The sequence below is a fragment of the Oncorhynchus keta genome, chromosome 28 (assembly GCF_023373465.1).
Source record: "Oncorhynchus keta strain PuntledgeMale-10-30-2019 chromosome 28, Oket_V2, whole genome shotgun sequence".
Lineage (NCBI taxonomy): Eukaryota > Metazoa > Chordata > Actinopteri > Salmoniformes > Salmonidae > Oncorhynchus > Oncorhynchus keta.
Window position 1 is genome coordinate 22,733,099 of NC_068448.1, and position 20,141 is coordinate 22,753,239.

The following is a 20,141-nucleotide window of genomic DNA, read 5'->3' on the forward strand; positions in this document are numbered from 1 at the left end:
CCTCCACAACAGACATGTGTTTGAGGTCTACTACCTGAAACAGAACTAAGCTGATCATCACCAGTTAAAGACAACAGGGTCGCTGAAAGTGGATGGATGTCCCCCTCCAGTCATCAGTGTTGACTAAATCAGAGATAACCAAAGCTTCACACAGTGAGGTGTGTAGTTCTGTACAGTGTAGCTATTGTTCTGTGATATCACCAGATGATTTCTGATGAAAAATGATTCTTTTGAAACAAATGAATAGAGCTGTGTTTGAGTCTACCGACAACACACAAACGGTGTGGTGCATATGACCTTTCTATCACGGCACTGTCCTAATTATTTGAGCACTTTTTCATTGTCTCGCTCTCTCTCTGGCCCTTTAGTATGAAACACTGTTTGCAATCAAAGCTTTGTCCGTCGTTTTGTTTCTTTACAAAAAGAGGAATAAATTGTACATAGAAATGTATTATATATAAGAATAAAAAAATATATATGTACAAAGATTGTCTGTTTTTCTCTTCTAAAAAACAACATTGTGAACCGTGCTTTTTAGTTGTACGTACAGAAACCAGAATAAAAAGGTTGGTTAAACAACTTTTAACTGTATTACATGATGCTAAGTGTTATATGCTCAATGGTAGCCAATAGTCATAATTGCATTTACATTATTTAACCAGCAGTAGGAGACATCCAGCCATCGGAGGTATTTATTGTTATATTTGTCCTATTCCGTATTCACCCATTAAAGTAAACAATTTGTGAAATGTTGAATTTGTAGAATACATTTAGAAATATCAGAAGTGATATGAGTGTTTTCAGATCAACATGAAATGTGTTCTTAAAGACTATGCCAGATGTATAGAGTATCCTTCTGAGACACAGCAAAAAAAGATTTTGGAATTATTATATAAACTCAGCAAAAAAAGAAACTTCCCTTTTTCAGGACCCTGTCTTCAAAAGATAATTCGTAAAAATCCAAATAACTTCACAGATCTTCATTGTAAAGGGTTTAAACACCGTTTCCCATGCGTGTTCAATGAACCATAAACAATTAATGAACATGCACCTGTGGAACGGTTATTCAGACACTAACAGCTTGCAGACCGTAGGCAATTAAGGTCACAGTTATGAAAACTTAGAACACTAAAGAGGCCTTTATACTGATCCTGAAAAACACAAAAAGAAAGATACCCAGTGCCCCTGCTCATCTGCGTGAACGTGCCTTAGGCATGCTGCAAAGAGGCATGAAGACAGCTGATGTCGCCAAGGCAATAAATTGCAATGTCTGTACTGTGAGACGCCTAAGAAAGCGCTACAGGGAGACAGGACGGACAGCTGATCGTCCTCGAAGTGGCAGACCACATGTAACAACACCTGCACAGGATTGGTACATCCGAACATCCCACCTGCGGGACAGGTACATGATGGCAACAACAACTGTCCGAGTTACACCAGGAACGCACAATCCTTCCATGAGTGCTCAGACTGTCCCCAATAGGTTGAGAGAGGCTGGACTGAGGGCTTGTAAGCCTGTTGTAAGGCAGGTCCTCACCAGACATCACCGGAAACATCGTCGCCTATGGACAGGACTGGCAAAAAGTGCTCTTCACTGACGAGGAGCGGTTGGATTCGGGGGTGATGGTCGGATTCACATTTATCGTCGAAGGAATGAGCATTACATCGAGGCCTGTACTCTGGAGCGGGATCGATTTGGAAGTGGAGGGTCCGTCATGGTCTGGGGCGGTGTGTCACAGCATCATTGGACTGAGCTTGTTGTCATTGCAGGCAATCTCAACGCTGTGCGTTACAGGGAAGACATCCTCCTCCCTCATTTGGCACCCTTCCTGCAGGCTCATCCTGACATGATCCTCCAGCATGACAATGCCACCAGCCATACTGCTCGTTCTGTGCGTGATTTCCTGCAAGACAGGAATGTCAGTGTTCTGCCATGGCCAGCGAAGAGCCTGGATCTCAATCCCATTGAGCACGTCTGGGACCTGTTGGATCAGAGGGTGAGGGCTAGGGCCATTCCCCCCAGAAATGTCTGGGAACTTGCAGGTGCCTTGGGGGAAGAGTGGGGTAAAATCTCACAGCAAGAACTGGTAAACCTGGTGCAGTCCATGAGGAAGCACTGCAGTACTTAATGCAGCTGGTGGCCACACCAGATACTGTTACTTTTGATTTTGACACCTCCTTTGTTCAGGGACACATTATTCAATTTCTGTTAGTTACATGTCTGTGGAACTTGTTCAGTTTATGTCTCAGTGTTTGAATCTTATGTTCATACAAATATTTACACATGTTAAGTTTCTGAAAATAAATGCAATTGACAGTGAGAGGATGTTTTCTTTTTGCTGAGTTTATATTTTGGGTGGAAAAAAAACATGTGATAAAGAAAATAATGCAACAAAAATGTTTGTATACAATATTTGTACATTTTTATTGTATGTAAACTGTAGTGGCCATTAGGGTTAATAGTAAATATTAAACATTTGACATTACAGTAAATGGGGACAGTATGTAAAAACCTAGTTAGCAGAGTACATTTATTAGCTAGCTCTTATTTAACCCTTTATGTTCGATTCTGCCTTCACCGTTTGTGTCCCGGGTAAATTTAACCCATACAGTAAGTACAGATAATAAATACATCAAGATAATAAATATATGATTTCATCCTCCCAAAACACATTTTCCAGGAGTTGAACATGTCCTCGTTCATATGCTCATCCCTCTGAGTTGATAGATCCAATTGGTCAAAATTTAGAGCCAAATGTTTGATTACTAAACCAAAATTGTAAATCATAAAATTCTGACATTTAAGACATTTTCATCAATTTCTTTGACCAAACTTCAGATCACTGTCCCTCTGAAAATCACATGGAAAACATACTTACAATGAACAAAAAATATAAGTTAAAGTTCATATGAGGAAATCAGTCAATTGAAATAAATTGTTTAGACCCTAATCTGGATTTCACATGACTGGGAATACAGATGTGCATCTGTTGGTCACAGACACCTTTAAAAAAAAATGGGCCTCAGGATCTCGTTACGGTATTTTTGCGCATTCAAATTGCCATCGATAAAATGAAATTGTGTTTGTTGTCCGTAGCTTATGCCTGCCCATACCATAACCCCACCGCCACCATGGGGCACTCTGTTCACAACATTGACATCGGCAAACTGCTCGCACACACAACGCCATACACGTGATCTGTGGTTGTGAAGCCGGTTGGATGTACTGACAAATTCTCTAAAACATAGTTGGTGGCATTCCTGCAGTCAGCATGCCATTTGCACGCTCCCTCAAAACTTGAGACATCTGTGGCGTTGTGTGACAAAACTGCACATTTTAGAGTGGCCTTTTATTGTCCCCAGCTCAAGATACACCTGTGTAATGACCATGCTGTTTAATCAGATTCTTGATATGCCACACCTGTCAGGTGGATGGATTGTCTTGGCAAAGGAGAAATGCTCACTAACATTTTAGGAAATAAGCTTCTTGTGCAAATGAAACATTTCTGGGATCTTTTATTTCAGCTCATGGAACCAACACTTTACATGTTGCGTTTATATTTTTGTTCAGTGTAGATCCTTGTGATCATCATGGGTCTTTACTGCACAGAAGACCATTTGTGCACAGGTCAAAGTTCAGAATCAATTAGACAATTACACACACCTACCATAAAATGTGCTAATTGTGATGGTAATTGTGATTGTAGCCAAAACCGGAAAGAAATCAAATCAAATATATTTATATAGCCCTTCGTACATCAGCTGATATCTCAAAGTGCTGTACAGAAACCCAGCCTAAAACCCCAAACAGCAAGCAATGCAGGTGTTGAAGCACGTTGGCTAGGAAAAACTCCCTAAAAAGGCCAAAACCTAGGAAGAAACCTAGAGAGGAACCAGGCTATGAGGGGTGGCATGGTCAAATAACAGGTCTGGGTCTGGAGTACCCCTCCTGTCCCAATTCGGTGTCCTGTGTGAATCTAAGTGTGCGTTCTCTAATTCTCTCCTTCTTTCTTTCTCTCTCTCGGAGGACCTGAGCCCTAGGACCATGCCCCAGGACTACCTGACATGATGACTCCTTGCTGTCCCCAGTCCACCTGGCCATGCTGCTGCTCCAGTTTCAACTGACCTGAGCCCTAGGACCATGCCCCAGGACTACCTGACATGATGACTCCTTGCTGTCCCCAGTCCACCTGGCCATGCTGCTGCTCCAGTTTCAACTGTTCTGCCTTACTATTATTCGACCATGCTGGTCATTTATGAACATTTGAACATCTTGGCCATGTTCTGTTATAATCTCCACCCGGCACAGCCAGAAGAGGACGGGCCACCCCACATATGCTCTCTCTAATTCTCTCTTTCTTTCTTTCTCTCTCTCGGAGGACCTGAGCCCTAGGACCGTGCCCCAGGACTACCTGACATGATGACTCCTTGCTGTCCCCAGTCCACCTGGCCATGCTGCTGCTCCAGTTTCAACTGTTCTGCCTTGTTATTATTCGACCATGCTGGTCATTTATGAACATTTTAACATCTTGGCCATGTTCTGTTATAATCTCCACCCGGCACAGCCAGAAGAGGACTGGCCACCCCACATAGCCTGGTTCCTCTCTAGGTTTCTTCCTAGGTTTTGGCCTTTCTAGGGAGTTTTTCCTAGCCACCGTGCTTCTACACCTGCAATGCTTGCTGTTTGGGGTTTTAGGCTGGGTTTCTGTACAGCACTTTGAGATATCAGCTGATGTACGAAGGGCTATATAAATAAATTTGATTTTGATTTTGACAGGTAGCACGTCCAGTGAACAGGTCAGGATTCCATAGCCGCAGGCAGAACAGTTGAAACTGGAGCAGCAGCATGGCCAGCTGGACTGGGGACAGCAAGGAGTCATCATGCCAGGTAGTCCTGAGGCATGGGCCTAGGGCTCAGGTCCTCCGAGAGAGAGAGAGAAAGAGAGAATTAGAGAGAGCATACTTAGATTCACACAGGACACCGGATAAGACAGGAGAAGTACTCCAGATATAACAAACTGCTATAAAGAAAATATTATCAAGGTGACACCCCCACACATGGTATCACTGAAAAGCCAGAATGTTCTCTCAAATGTACAACAGACCTAGCACAGTGGCATGTATGACCTTAGAGATACAGACCAAATACTTATGTTCATTAGAGGACAAAAATGAATTGCTAGGTCTTGGGAGTATATAACTGGTGGATAATGTATGAATTGATGTGTGCCAGTGCACAATGAATAAGTGTACACAATACACCATGGTTTGCAAATGTGGTGTTATTTCTGGCAAGGCAATACATTATGTAGTGTATTGTCTTTTTTCTTGATGAAGGTATCTGCTTTGCTGGTAAATCTACCCGCCTCCGAGTGGAACTTACTGGTACAAACACTGCTGTACTTTCCCTGTGGGCTGACAGTCAGCCTGAGTGAGGATCACACCGGGCCAGAGCAGACCCCGCTGGGACGTCATGAGACCCTACTGACATGCTACCCATCAGTCACACGAGTGGGAGGATGTGGTGCTTCTAACAGGAAGTGACGCTTCTGCTGTGGCCCAGGAGAGGCAGAGGAGGTGACCCCGCTGCAGAGGTGGCACTTTTACTGTAGACACTAGAGCAAGCCTCTTCAGAGCTACAGCCCAGAACATGTGGTGACTACTATGGCTGTGTTGCACAGCTGGTGGAAAGGTTTGCGTGAAATGTGGCGTGACGTAGTTTCAGTATGGCCCTGTTCGATGCAAATATCTAAGCCCACTATATAAAAAGGTTCTGTTATGTATCAATAACTTTACTTAAAACCACCTCAGCCCTCACTTTGACAAACTGACTGTGAGCAGCTCTTTTACTAGACAGTGTTACTATGACAGGCTGTAGTCGTAGGGGCCTACACTTCAACATGCTGTGTGTGTGTGTACGCAAGTATTGTTCAGAGTGGGAGAAATGGGGGTGTGCTATTGATGTAACATGTGTAGGCAGATTACGTTTTTGATGTTTCATGTCCTGATGACATTAAATCCTACACCTGTGTGTGTTGGACAAAGTTGGGTGTGTGAAAGGTTGAAAGAAGATCAGAGACAGCAACACAAAGGTGCAAAACATTTACCCCAACAGTTTAACCAGGTTACCCAATTCTAAATATTATTTAGTGGAGATTACCCAACTTCAAGAATGCATACTCCCAAGGTGTAATGAACACGATGGGAGACAGAGAGCTGGTTTCAAGCGCAGGGCTCAGCAGGTGTTTATTTGCAAAGGACCACATTAGGAGGCAGGTATCTGGGTCCAGGGGCAGGCAGAAGCTCATACACAGGAGGAAGCAGGTAGCTGGGTCCAGGGGCAGGCAGAATGTCATACACAGGAGGAAGCAGGTAGCTGGGTCCAGGGGAAGGCAGAAGGTCATACACAGGAGGAGGCAGGTAGCTGGGTCCAGGGGAAGGCAGAAGGTCATACACAGGAGGAGGCAGGTAGCTGGGTCCAGGGGAAGGCAGAAGCTCGCTCATACACAGGAGGAGGCAGGTAGCAGGGTCCAGGGGCAGGCAGAAGGTCATACACAGAAGGAAGCAGGTAGCTGGGTCCAGGGGAAGGCAGAAGGTCATACACAGAAGGAAGCAGGTAGCTGGGTCCAGGGGAAGGCAGAAGGTCATACACAGGAGGAGGCAGGTAGCTGGGTCCAGGGGAAGGCAGAAGGTCATACACAGGAGGAGGCAGGTAGCTGGGTCCAGGGGAAGGCAGAAGCTCGCTCATACACAGGAGGAGGCAGGTAGCAGGGTCCAGGGGCAGGCAGAAGGTCATACACAGAAGGAAGCAGGTAGCTGGGTCCAGGGGAAGGCAGAAGGTCATACACAGGAGGTCCAAACAAGGCAACAGTACAGGCAGGGAAAAGGCTAGTAACGTCATCTGGGAGATCAGGGATTAGGTTGATAACAGGAAATCCGATAAACTCAATTTAGCCTGAGGTAATTGTATTTTTACAGGGACAGTGCACCTTAATCAACGTTTCAGTAAAAGTGCCGGATTCAGCCGGCTAATTTTCAACCGCAGTCCCTGGGCAGGTTATTAAAAACAATTAACAACAACTAATAATTACAGGCAGGTAATAGGCATCATTAGTGAGGCAGGCCAAAACGATCATTCACAGGAGGATTAATTACAGGAAACCCAACACTTCAAATAGAAGTGTGTCACAAAACAAACAATACCTCACAATGACGGGGTGTGGAGAACTGAACTAAATAGTGTGTGATAATGACATACAGGTGTGTGAACAGGTGATCAGTTTTCAGGTGATTGGGATCTGGAGAGTGAGCTGCGTTCAGGGGATCTACGTGTTTGAGAGTGTGAGCTGGAAAGTGGGCTGGAGAGTGAGCTGCGTTCAGGGGATCTACGTGTTTGAGAGTGTGAGCTGGAAAGTGGGCTGGAGAGTGAGCTGCGTTTAGGGGATCTACGTGTTTGAGAGTGTGAGCTGGAAAGTGGGCTGGAGAGTGAGCTGCGTTTAGGGGATCTACGTGTTTGAGAGTGTGAGCTGGAAAGTGGGCTGGAGTGTGAGCTGCATTCAGGGGATCTATGTGTTTGAGAGTGTGAGCTGGAAAGTGGGCTCAGGGATCTACGTGTTTGAGAGTGTGAGCTGGAAAGTGGGCTGGAGAGTGAGCTGCATTCAGGGGATCTATGTGTTTGAGAGTGTGAGCTGGAAAGTGGGCTGGAGAGTGAGCTGCGTTTAGGGGATCTATGTGTTTGAGAGTGTGAGCTGCATTCAGGGGATCTATGTGTTTGAGAGTGTGAGCTGCATTCAGGGGATCTATGTGTTTGAGAGTGTGAGCTGCATTCAGGGGATCTATGTGTTTGAGAGTGTGAGCTGCATTCAGGGGATCTATGTGTTTGAGAGTGTGAGCTGCATTCAGGGGATCTATGTGTTTGAGAGTGTGAGCTGCATTCAGGGGATCTATGTGTTTGAGAGTGTGTGCTGCATTCAGGGGATCTATGTGTTGGAGAGTGTGAGCTGCATTCAGGGGATCTATGTGTTTGAGAGTGTGAGCTGGAAGCAGACCTTACACAAGGGATGGGTCTAACAACATAGGCCTAATTAATTTTAGATCCCATTCTTCAACGCTATCTACTCCCGAGGGATGGGATCTAAACAGCATTTTGTTTAAATCATACAAAAAATAAATTGACTTAACTAAAAAACCCTAGCCTCAACCACAACCTTAACCCCAGATTAAATACCACGGATGAATAGTGTTGGAAATCATGGGCCTGGAACATCGTTATTGGTCGGATCAACAAAGCAAGAGCAGTGAAAATGCTTGGATTAAGATACGAATACAAAATACCCCAATAGACTCAACGAAAAGTACTTAGGTACATCCTAACCTGCCTCTAATCTTAGCACTACCCCGAACATTGAGGTAGGGCTGAGTCCCATGTCTTAACTCCCCCCTCCCACATCTAACCCAAGCGATGTTGGAGTCTCTAACCACAGGATGGACAATGCATCACCTTTTTTTCCCTGGACGTCTCTTCAGGAATAACTTATTGGGAACAGCAACTAAACTCTAAACCTCCATCCTTAGCAACTCCTGGAAGCTGAGCTACAGTGGTGTAAAGCTTGACTCAGGAGCAGTGGAAACGCATTCTCTGGAGTGATGAATCACACTTCACGATCTGTCAGTCCGACGGACGAATCTGGGCTTGGCGGACGCCTTTGGGATGAATTGGAACGCTGACTGCGAGCCAGGCCTAATTGCCAACATCAGTGCCTGACCTCATCAATGCTCTTGTGGCTGAACCCAACAATGTTCCAACATCTAGTGGAAAGCATTCCCAGAAGAGAGGAGGCTGTTATTGCAGCAAAGCGGGGGACCAACTCCATATTAATGCCAAGTATTTTGGAATGAGATGTTTGACGAGAACGTGTCCACATGCTTTTGGCCATGTAGTGTATGTTCCCCTGGATGGATTTCCTATCTGGCTAACACCTAACTCTCAAAGTCCTCCTGGCTTCAGAGATTGGAACGGCTCTGATGTTGTCGGCGAGATGCATCGATAATGAAGGGGCTGTGCTTTTTCTGGTTGGTTCTCCTCTGTGACATTCTCAGTCAAACACCCACACGCTCAGACACCCACACGCTCAGACACCCACACGCTCAGACACACACACACGCTCAGACACACACACACGCTCAGACACACACACACGCTCAGACACACACACGCGCTCAGACACACACACGCTCAGACACACACACACGCTCAGACACACACACACGCTCAGACACACACACGCTCAGACACACACACGCTCAGACACACACGCTCAGACACCCACACGCTCAGACACCCACACGCTCAGACACCCACATGCTCAGACACCCACACGCTCAGACACCCACACGCTCAGACACACACACGCTCAGACACACACACGCTCAGACACACACGCTCAGACACACACACGCTCAGACACGCTCAGACACCCACACGCTCAGACACCCACACGCTCAGACACACAGACACCCACACGCTCAGACACACACACGCTCAGACACACACACACGCTCAGACACGCTCAGACACACACACACGCTCAGACACACACACACGCTCAGACACACACACACGCTCAGACACACACACACGCTCAGACACACACACACGCTCAGACACACACGCTCAGACACACACACGCTCAGACACACACACGCTCAGACACGCTCAGACACCCACACGCTCAGACACACACACGCCAGACACCCACACGCTCAGACACCCACACGCTCAGACACACACACGCTCAGACACACACACGCTCAGACACACACACGCTCAGACACACACACGCTCAGACACCCACACGCTCAGACACCCACACGCTCAGACACCCACACGCTCAGACACCCACACGCTCAGACACCCACACGCGCTCAGACACACACGCGCTCAGACACACACACACGCTCAGACACACACACGCTCAGACACACACACGCTCAGACACCCACACGCTCAGACACCCACACGCTCAGACACCCACACACACACACGCTCAGACACACACACGCTCAGACACACACACGCTCAGACACACACACGCTCAGACACCCACACGCTCAGACACCCACACGCTCAGACACACACACGCTCAGACACACACACACGCTCAGACACACACACGCTCAGACACACACACGCTCAGACACACACACGCTCAGACACACACAGCCCCCGAGCGCAGCCCGTCTCCATTACAACGGTTGGATTATCATATCCAGACAACGAGACGTCTCAAAAAAAAAAAAAAAATTGCGAGAACTAATCAAACCAGTTGCACAATTTCTGAGCAAATGTTGCAGTAACAAACAACCTCCTTTCCAGACAAGTGTGTCACAGCTCTCCCTATTTCAATTAAACTATTTAAAGAGGGCTTGATCTTTTTGCTTGGAATTTTATGCAGCCAAATGTTATCTAATGTGGTGATCTATTGTGTTGCATGGCAAAGCTTTGGAAGGAGTCATTGGTACTTTCATGACAAAACTTGCTTTTTGTTTCACTTTCCATTTCCAAGCTTCATCAGTTCAGCAATGTTGCTTCTCCTTTTGTGGTGAGGCTCCTATTTCCTCTGTTGTGAAATATGAATAGTAGCAGTCTCTCCAGTCAGGTTGACTCAGTCAAAACAACAGCGGATGAGCACAAGGGAATGACAAAGAAAGTTGAAAGGTTTTGTAATGACTTCCAAACCATGTGTTGCTCTGCACAATATTATCTTTCCTCCCTTTCTCTCCCTCAGTATGTATTGTTCTCAGCCGGGAAATGTCTTTCTCCCTGTCCTAAGAGGACATTCACATTCTTCCATTATGTGAGATCATAACATACTTTGTCTCTTCTTTTGTTCTTCTTTCAGTACAATACTACTATTGTAACACAGAGAACCCCATGAGGATATGTCAGGCCTTAATGCTCAAATCACTTTAGTTTTCAAATCCGTTTTGCACTATGGACTGTCCAAACAGCAAGTTACAAGTGACCAAATCGAATTTGTGTGTGTTCAGACAGCAGTAATCAGCTGACAAGGCTATGCTAGTTGTCATAGTAATGACGTGTGTGTGTGTGTGTGTGTGTGTGTGTGTGTGTGTGTGTGTGTGTGTGTGTGTGTGTGTGTGTGTGTGTGTGTGTGTGTGTATTAGTGTAGGCTGATTGGTGGTGGTGCTTGTGCTTCTCATCACTCAGAAGTTATGTAGCGAAGCTAAGGTGACAACAATGCCTGTCATGGACGTTTCCCTGTTGCTTTGAATGTTCAAAATCATAGGGTAAGAACACTTAAAGTCTCAAGTCAAGTCCTTTTTAACTAGCCACAGCAGTCAACTAGCTAGCTAGGTAGCTGTTTAGCTTTCTAGAACATTCACTTATTTGTTTGTAAAGAATTACCAAGCTAGTTATCTACCACACGTTCTTGTCAAACTGTCAACAGAGTAGCTAGCAAGCAACAAGATATGCAAAATAACAGTCTAAAAACCACTTGAGGGTAAATAAATCAGATTTGACCAGTCAGACAAGTCACATGGCCAGGAATCAGATTTGAAATATGGCTTGAAATATCCAATTCCAAGTGCTTTATGGCTGTTCAGACTGCAGGATAAAGAACAGATTTGAATAAGATATGCAACTAAATAGGATTTGAGTCATTTGAAACTGCCAATGTGAACACAGCTTTATAATCTTCCAGCTGGCATTGCCAGAAGATGACTGACCACCCCTCGGAATCTGGTTTCTCTCTTGTATTCTTGCTAGGTTCCTGCCTTTCTAGGGAGCTTTTCCTAGCCAATGTGCTTCTGCCTCTGCATTGCTTGCTGTTTGGGGTTTTAGGCTGGGTTTCTATATAAGCCATTTGTGACAACTGCTGATAAAAAGGGCTTTATAAAATAAACGGGATTGATTGATTGAACCAAGTCCAATATATCATGATGTAAATTCAAAGTGCTGTGTCTCCATGGAGAATTGGACTTGGGCAGGTAAATTCTCATGCAGACGTTTTTAACTCAATATCAAATCCTTTCTGGGTAACAATTTAGTACCTAACTGTGACTGTTTTCAATTAAAATGGTCAAACATGGCTTCTTAGCAAAAAGCTATTTCTCAAGCAAGAATTTAGCTAGTTATCTGGGAGTGGTCTGAGTGAAGGGCCTAATTGGAGGAGCCTAATGGGAGGGATATGTAACCTGAAAACTAGCTGTTATTGGCAGAGAGGAGGGCAAACTCTCTTTGTTATTGGTCAATTAACTTTTACCGCCTGGTGATATTGCCAGGCAATCCAAACCCCACCCATGCAAAACAAGCTGAAATGTCATGTCTTTTCAAACAGCTCTTACACTAAAGGGGCATTATCATTTTCACAATTTCACATTATTATTCCTACCTCAGTGGAAATATACACTGCTCAAAAAAATAAAGGGAACACTAAAATAACACATCCTAGATCTGAATGAATTAAATATTCTTATTAAATACTTTTTTCTTTACATAGTTGAATGTGCTGACAACAAAATCACACAAAAATGATCAATGGAAATCAAATTTATCAACCCATGGAGGTCTGGATTTGGAGTCACACTCAAAATTAAAGTGGAAAACCACACTGCAGGCTGATCAAACTTTGATGTAGTGTCCTTAAAACAAGTCAAAATGAGGCTCAGTAGTGTGTGTGGCCTCCACGTGCCTGTATGACCTCCCTACAACGCCTGGGCATGCTCCTGATGAGGTGGCGGATGGTCTCCTGAGGGATCTCCTCCCAGACCTGGACTAAAGCATCCGCCAACTCCTGGACAGTCTGTGGTGCAGCGTGGTGTTGGTGGATGGAGCGAGACATGATGTCCCAGATGTGCTCAATTGGATTCAGGTCTGGGGAACGGGCGGGCCAGTCCATAGCATCAATGCCTTCCTCTTGCAGGAACTGCTGACACACTCCAGCCACATGAGGTCTAGCATCGTCTTGCATTAGGAGGAACCCAGGGCCAACCGCACCAGCATATGGTCTCACAAGGGGTCTGAGGATCTCATCTCGGTACCCAATGGCAGTCAGGCTACCTCTGGCGAGCACATGGAGGGCTGTGTGGCCCCCCAAAGAAATGCCACCCCACACCATGACTGACCCACCGCCAAACCGGTCATGCTGGAGGATGTTGCAGGCAGCAGAACGTTCTCCACGGCGTCTCCAGACTGTCACGTCTGTCACATGTGCTCAGTGTGAACCTGCTTTCATCTGTGAAGAGCACAGGGCGCCAGTGGCGAATTTGCCAATCTTGGTGTTCTCTGGCAAATGCCAAACGTCCTGCACAGTGTTGGGCTGTAAGCACAACCCCCCCACCTGTGGACGTCGGGCCCTCATACCACCCTCATGGAGTCTGTTTCTGACTGTTTGAGCAGACACATGCACATTTGTGGCCTGCTGGAGGTTATTTTGCAGGGCTCTGGCAGTGCTCCTCCTTGCACAAAGGCTGAGGTAGCGGTCCTGCAGCTGGGTTGTTGCCCTCCTACGGCCTCCTCCACGTCTCCTGATGTACTGGCCTGTCTCCTGGTAGCGCCTCCATGCTCTGGACACTACGCTGACAGACACAGCAAACCTTCTTGCCACAGCTCGCATTGATGTGCCATCCTGGATGAGCTGCACTACTTGAGCCACTTGTGTGGGTTGTAGACTCAGTCTCATGCTACCACTAGAGTGAAAGCACCGCCAGCATTCAAAAGTGACCAAAACATCAGCCAGAAAGCATAGGAACTGAGAAGTGGTCTGTGGTCCCCACCTGCAGAACCACTCTTTTATTGGGGGTGTCTTGCTAATTGCTTATAATTTCCACCTGTTGTCTATTCCATTAGCACAACAGCATGTGAAATGTATTGTCAATCAGTGTTGCTTCCTAAGTGGACAGTTTGATTTCACAGAAGTGTGATTGACTTGGAGTTACATTGTGTTGTTTAAGTGTTCCCTTTAGTTTTTTTGAGCAGTGTATATTAAACACAAGAATATCACGTTTTTGACTGCACTGCCTCTTTAATGTTGGAAACACAACTTGGAAAAACAATTTGATAAGTATGATTGCACCATCATGATTCAAATTAATTTAAGTAAGGGATAATCCAGTAAAGTGACCTTCCACGGAGTTGCATTATTTTCCAGAGAACGTATAGAGCCCCGAGTTGATTATCCCTTTTATACCATGGCTGTAATTTCACACATTTGCCACTAGAAGTGTGTTCATTTGGCAGTAGAAATTGGCTGACAGTCGTGGTATATCAGACCGTATACCACGGGTATGACAAAACATGTATTTGTATTTCTCTAATTATGTTGGTAACCAGTTTATAATAGCAATAAGGCAGCTCGGGGGTTATATGACCAATACACCGCGGCTAAGGGCTGTAGCCAGGCACTCTGCGTTGTGCATAAGAACAGCCCTTAGCCGTGGTAAATTGGCTATATATCACACCCCCTCAGGCCTTATTGCTTAATTAAGTATTTTGTTGTTGTAGATGGGACAGTAACATTAGTAATCTCAAAAAAGTATACTTTATCGAAAATGTTAATATATTTTTAAAAATAAATATTTGTATGTTTAGCTCACATAATATAATTTAAAAGTATGCATTAAGGTGTCTGTAATACAGTACATGTGTCAATAACGAATGTAATAAATCCAAATGCATTCTACAGCTTTTTTTTACAATCGTGGGGAGTGCCACGATGAGGGCAGGCTTTTTTTTTTACAATCGTGGGGGGGAGTGCAACGATGAAGGCAGGCTTTTTTTCTTTTTTTTTTGCACGCTGGGTTCAACACATAAAAATCATTGGTTTTAATACCGTCAATACATATTTAGTCACGCCCTCAAGACAATGGTAGGGTACATTAAGGCAAGGACAGTTAGTAATATCTGGGCTTACTGGTACAAGAAGGTGCTTTCAAGTAGATTAAATACCATTGTTAATGTCAATTCTATTTGGATTATTATTATTTTCACCTGCACTGCTGTCATCTGGAATCCATAGCCCGGCTGTGTCCCGTAGCTATATATTTTTGTCTGGAGGACTGTGAAAGACGATGCATCTGGTACTCAGGGTATTGTGTTTCTCTCTGCTCATACCGGGCTGTCTGAGTAGCACTGGTGAGATAGCGATAGGCTGTGCGCAATGGAGAACCTCTGCTGGTTCTCCGGATATCTGCTGTGAAAGCTGCCATCCAGGTAAGTTTCTAAACAAGGCAACTGTATATGTTTTAACTTTAACAGTACTCGGTAAATTAATGTAATATGGCTTGGATTTTGAGAATTAAATTCTAGAGGGTTTATCTGGTTAAATTATGGGGTCTAATTCAATCTGTAAAATTGAAGCGTTACAGATTCCGCGATAGAAAAGTTAATTTCTGATTGATATGACATATGCAGCGTTAAACGTGAATGATGTCTCTGCTAAAGCTGGAACATTGCCTTTAAATGTCAACAAAGATGTACAAATTAACTTCTGGGAGGCAGATTGAATAGAGCCCATGTCTTTCATGGGGATGAATAATCTAGTGTATCCCAGGTTGTGAATTAAATATGATTTCCTCTTTAGTGGTTATACCACAGTGACCCAGTTGATTTTCAGTGGTTTCTAATAGGACCACATTAAAGGGGATTGGATAATGATCACCCGGGATCAGATCAATGATAAACTCAGCTCTATGTGGGAAGGGAAATAGATTCCTATCAAAAGCATTTACCTTATATATTCATGTCCACTGCAATTGCTACTGATGAAGCAAATTATGTTAATCACCTGATAACTGAGTTATTATGGATGCAGATTTGATTTCAATATAGTACGTTCAATGTTGTCTGTGTGTGTATTTGTGTAGGGAACCGTCTGGTGACTCCCTGTGGTCCAGACCCGAAAAAGCTGTGTGTTCCCTGTAGGAATGAGACCTACACAACTGACACAACATCATTCTCCTGTCGCAGGTGTACTCAGTGCGTAGGTATGTCACCAGGATATTTGACCTTTTAACATGATTTATTTACCCCTGAACTGAAATGTCTATTGTTTGATAAATTAGACTTTTAACAATTATTCATTTTACTCCACTTTCGCATGCTTTTGTGTGTATGTGTGTAGGTGGGGCACTGACCCTTAAGAAGGCCTGTACAAGAAGCAAGGACACAGAGTGTGACTGTAAGGCAGGACTCAGATGTGGTGATGGCCACTGCTCCTTCTGTGTCCAGGAGTGTGGAAAGGGCCGGGAACCTCTTCCCGCTGCACGTAAGACACATCTGTACCTGCAAACACTAAAGTCAGACAAGTTATCTGGCATGCCTAATAAGACTCAAAATCTCAGGACACTTATTCACCAAGTCTCAAATCTCTGCCTGTTTGTCTTCATAGGCTCCTGCCGGAATTGTCCAGTTGGGACCTTCAGTGACCAAATCCATGAGAAGTGTAAGCCTTGGAGAACAAGGTTAGATTTAATTTCCCCCTAAACTCTGAGTTTGATTCAATATTGGTGTACTGGTAGTACTAATGCCATGGCATTAATCTGCCAACAAATTATTACCGTATGCAGCAAATCACAGCAACCTGGAACAAAAATCCTGCACCATGGCTACTCAATGTAATCTGGTATTGGAGAAAGCCAATCTTGAATCTTTATTTCTCCATCTCTGTCCCAGCTGTCCCCATCCCAATGAACACATTGTGGCCTTGGGAGATGCAGTTAGTGACAGCAAGTGCGGCATTACCAACAATTCAATCCCCCAAGTGATTACCTTACCTACGAGACGGGGCTCTGAAGGTAAGACCTGTGAATCTAACACTATGGCAAAATTGATGTTGTAATATCACCTTGTTTGAAAGATGCCAACCTCTTACTCCCAGATGGCACAGGGCTGGTTTGGGCTATAACGGCCTCGTGTGGAGTCTTTATCATCCTTATTATCTTGTTTCTGGTCATCATCATCAACAACAGCAAAAAGAAACCAGAGAAGACAACCCACAATGAGCCAAACCTTATTGTGCCAACTCCTCCTACAGGTAATCATGTTCCTCCTCATTATCAGGGGACAACTCATCCATACTGGATCAATATTCTGTAAGCTTTCAAACTGTTGTCCTGAAATGTAGAAACAGCTTTATCTTAACCTCAGATTCAAATATAAACTCAATCTTCTCTCCCTGATCCTCCCTCGCTCCCCTATATCCCCCCCCTCTCCATCTCAGATGAGCCGAGGAGCCTGATAGAGGTCAGTTTCCACCACCCTCAGCAGGAACAGGGCAGCAGTTCTGAAACACTGCACTCCCAGGACTCTGAGACCAAGCTCCTGCCTGTGTGATTGGGAGTGGCAAGGTTATACTAGGTCTGATCTACAGGCCACTACCTCACACACTGGCTCTCTGATGCCTTTCCAGTGAATGGCCAAAACATGGTTCCAGTACTGTTAGACTCTGATTGTTCATGCCACACACTGTCACTAAGGAATTGAGAGGTTCAGATACTTTTGGCCATTTGTGATACCCCAGTATTTGTTTGTATCTTACATGCACATTCAAAGATGTGAATATTGAGATCTCTATGTAACAATGACTTTCTGTGAAAGTATACCATTTATGTCAGCCAGTAAACTGATATTCAAATGTCAGTAGTGGTGGGGAAGTTCAGGGGGAAAAACAGTCATTATTTGACCTATTCATTAGTTAGACTCCCCAGCAGTTACTGTATCAAGTGTCTGCTGCTGGATTAGTTCAACTATGTACATACTTGTACATTTCCTGGTTTTATTAGCATAGTTTCCTGTTAATATAGTTTAGATGACCTAAACGTGATGACATGCTACACTTGACATTTGTATGTGCGAGGGTGTGAGCAGAGTCATGCTGTTTCCCTATAATACAGCAGCAACAATGTAAACCACAGGCAGCTAGATGTGACAGCCCACATGCCTCCCACTGACTCATATTCACGTATTTCCTGTAAGGCGAAACTCCGCTGCCCACAGTAACTGATCAGAAGTAAATACCCCTATTTAACATTACTGTGACACAGATTAATTACAGCAAGGACAAAAGGTATTTTTCTCAGCACTTTGTTAGGAATGTGCCAATGTGATACAGTACGGGACTTGGAGCAGCGTTTTGTGTGAAAGTACTGCTTGTATTGAATGGGATAAGAGTGAAGGACATGTGTGGGAAACAATATGTTATATTCTTCTCTATGATACACTGCCAGAAAGTGAGGGGTCTGGACTTTCCTCAAATGTAGTAGGGGATGCTAAAGGTCAGGGAATCCTCTCATGTGGGGCTTTCCTCAGCCCTTTACACAGAAGCTTATCTAATGTCATTGGAAACATAAATTAACTAATACGAATGTAAATTGTACTTGACACGCAATTTATAATGTAGGCAATAGGCATTGCAAGTGATTCCAAAGGCCTACCTTTAACCTAGTTTGATTAAACCCTTTCACCACTATAGTTTTGCAATCACAAGCATTGTTTGTGGCTGTTCCTTTGGCCCTGGTTGTAAAATAATAGCTTTCACAAGGTATCCTACGTGCTGTACAATGGAATGACAGATCTGTGATAAAGTGTCTGACACGCGATACCTCCCTGTGGGCTCTCCACTAAGCAGAGCTGGGAAAGCCGAGGGATTCTGATGTGTCATATTAATCATGTAGTACCATCACTGCTGGGAATGTACACAATGAAACTAGTCTGACTAAAGCTCACGGGATCTCGTTGGAATTCTGACTTACACAGTGCAGGGAAGACCCGTGACTGTTAAAAAGAGCACCTCCGACAGAGGATCGTGTAGAAACATTGGTCAGATCTGTACTCATGTAACCTCGACTTGTCATGAGTATACAGAGGAGTAGCGTATCATAGTGGAGTTACAGTAACTACGTAAGGGTGTCTGAACTGGATCTGTATTTAGCTAGTGTGACAGGCATAGGCCACTGAGATGGAACATCTCACATTCACAATAGGGGCCATAATTGCCTACATGGTGTAAAATGTTAACCCACACCCATGGAGTGGGCTTATAACAGTAGAGGTGTTAATGAGTCATCACCACCACAGACTGTCAGTCATCTGAGGACAGGGTTTTTAAAGAGCCAGTTACTGATGGATTATTGAGTGGCATTCATGCGAATATGTACTTGGACTGGCAGGCTCCTAGGACTTTCTATGCCTTGTATACAATATGTTATAGGCCATGATAAAATGGTAATGATTGAATAAGTACTGTAATATTGTTGTTTTGATATTAAAGAACTAGTAAATACCACTGGGTTGTCTTATTGTATTCCAACCAATGTCATAATCAGCTAAATTTACGACAGCACATTTCTGGTCGGCATACAGTGCCTTCGGAAAGTATTCAGACCCCTTGACTTTTTCCACATTTGTTATGTTACAGCCTTATTCTAAAACTGATTAAATTGTTTTTCCCCCTCTCAATTCCCCATAAAGACAAAGCAAATTGTTGCTCATTTATTAAAAAATAAACTGAAATGTCACGAAAGTATGCAGACCCTTTGCCAAAAGGTGCTTCAACAAAGTACTGAGTATTGATTACAGCGTTGAGTCTTGGGTATGACGCTACAAGCTTGGCACACCTGTATTTGGGAAGTTTCTCCCATTCTTCTCTGCAGATCCTCTCAAGCTCTGTCAGGTTCGATGGGCAGCATTGCTGTACAGCTATTGTCAGGTCTCTCCAGAGATGTTCGATCGGGTTCAAGTCCGGACTCTGGCTGGACAACTCAAGGACATTGCGACTTGTCTCAAAGCCACTCCTGTGTTGTCTTGGCTGTGTGCTCAGGGTGGTTGTCCTGATGGAAGGTGAACCTTTGCCCAGTTTGAGGTCTTGAGCGCTCTGTAGCAGGTTTTCATCAAGGATCTCTGTTATTTGCTCTGTTCATCTTTCCCTCAATCCGGACCAGTCCCCCAGTCCCTGCCTCTGAAAAACATCCCCACAGCATGATGCTGCCACCACCATGCTTCACCATAGGTATGGTGCCAGGTTTCCTCCAGACGCGATGCTTGGCATTCAGGCAAAAGAGTTGGTTCCATCAGACCAGAGAATTTTGTTTCTCATGGTCGGAGTCCTTTAGGTGCATTTTGG

At 44.6% G+C, this 20,141-nt stretch overlaps 1 protein-coding gene across 1 annotated transcript; it reads left to right on the forward strand.

Moving 5' to 3' along the window:
* The first annotated feature begins 14,839 nt into the window (after positions 1 to 14,839).
* On the forward strand, positions 14,840 to 19,301 carry LOC118360859 (tumor necrosis factor receptor superfamily member 9-like). The gene is made up of 7 exons (XM_035740338.2): positions 14,840 to 15,232; positions 15,886 to 16,005; positions 16,143 to 16,286; positions 16,410 to 16,482; positions 16,694 to 16,815; positions 16,899 to 17,054; positions 17,241 to 19,301. Exons 1-7 carry the CDS (start codon positions 15,091 to 15,093, stop codon positions 17,351 to 17,353), a joined length of 870 nt encoding a protein of 289 aa, XP_035596231.1. The 5' UTR covers positions 14,840 to 15,090; the 3' UTR covers positions 17,354 to 19,301.
* Positions 19,302 to 20,141: the final 840 nt, after the last annotated feature.

Excerpts from the sequence above, each read along its gene's own strand:
- LOC118360859 (XM_035740338.2), top strand. The coding sequence starts at position 15,091 with ATGCATCTGGTACTCAGGGTATTGTGTTTCTCTCTGCTCATACCGGGC. Across the intron at positions 15,233-15,885 it reads CTGTGAAAGCTGCCATCCAG|GGAACCGTCTGGTGACTCCC; the intron begins GTAAGTTTCTAA and ends GTATTTGTGTAG. Across the intron at positions 16,287-16,409 it reads GGAACCTCTTCCCGCTGCAC|GCTCCTGCCGGAATTGTCCA; the intron begins GTAAGACACATC and ends TTGTCTTCATAG.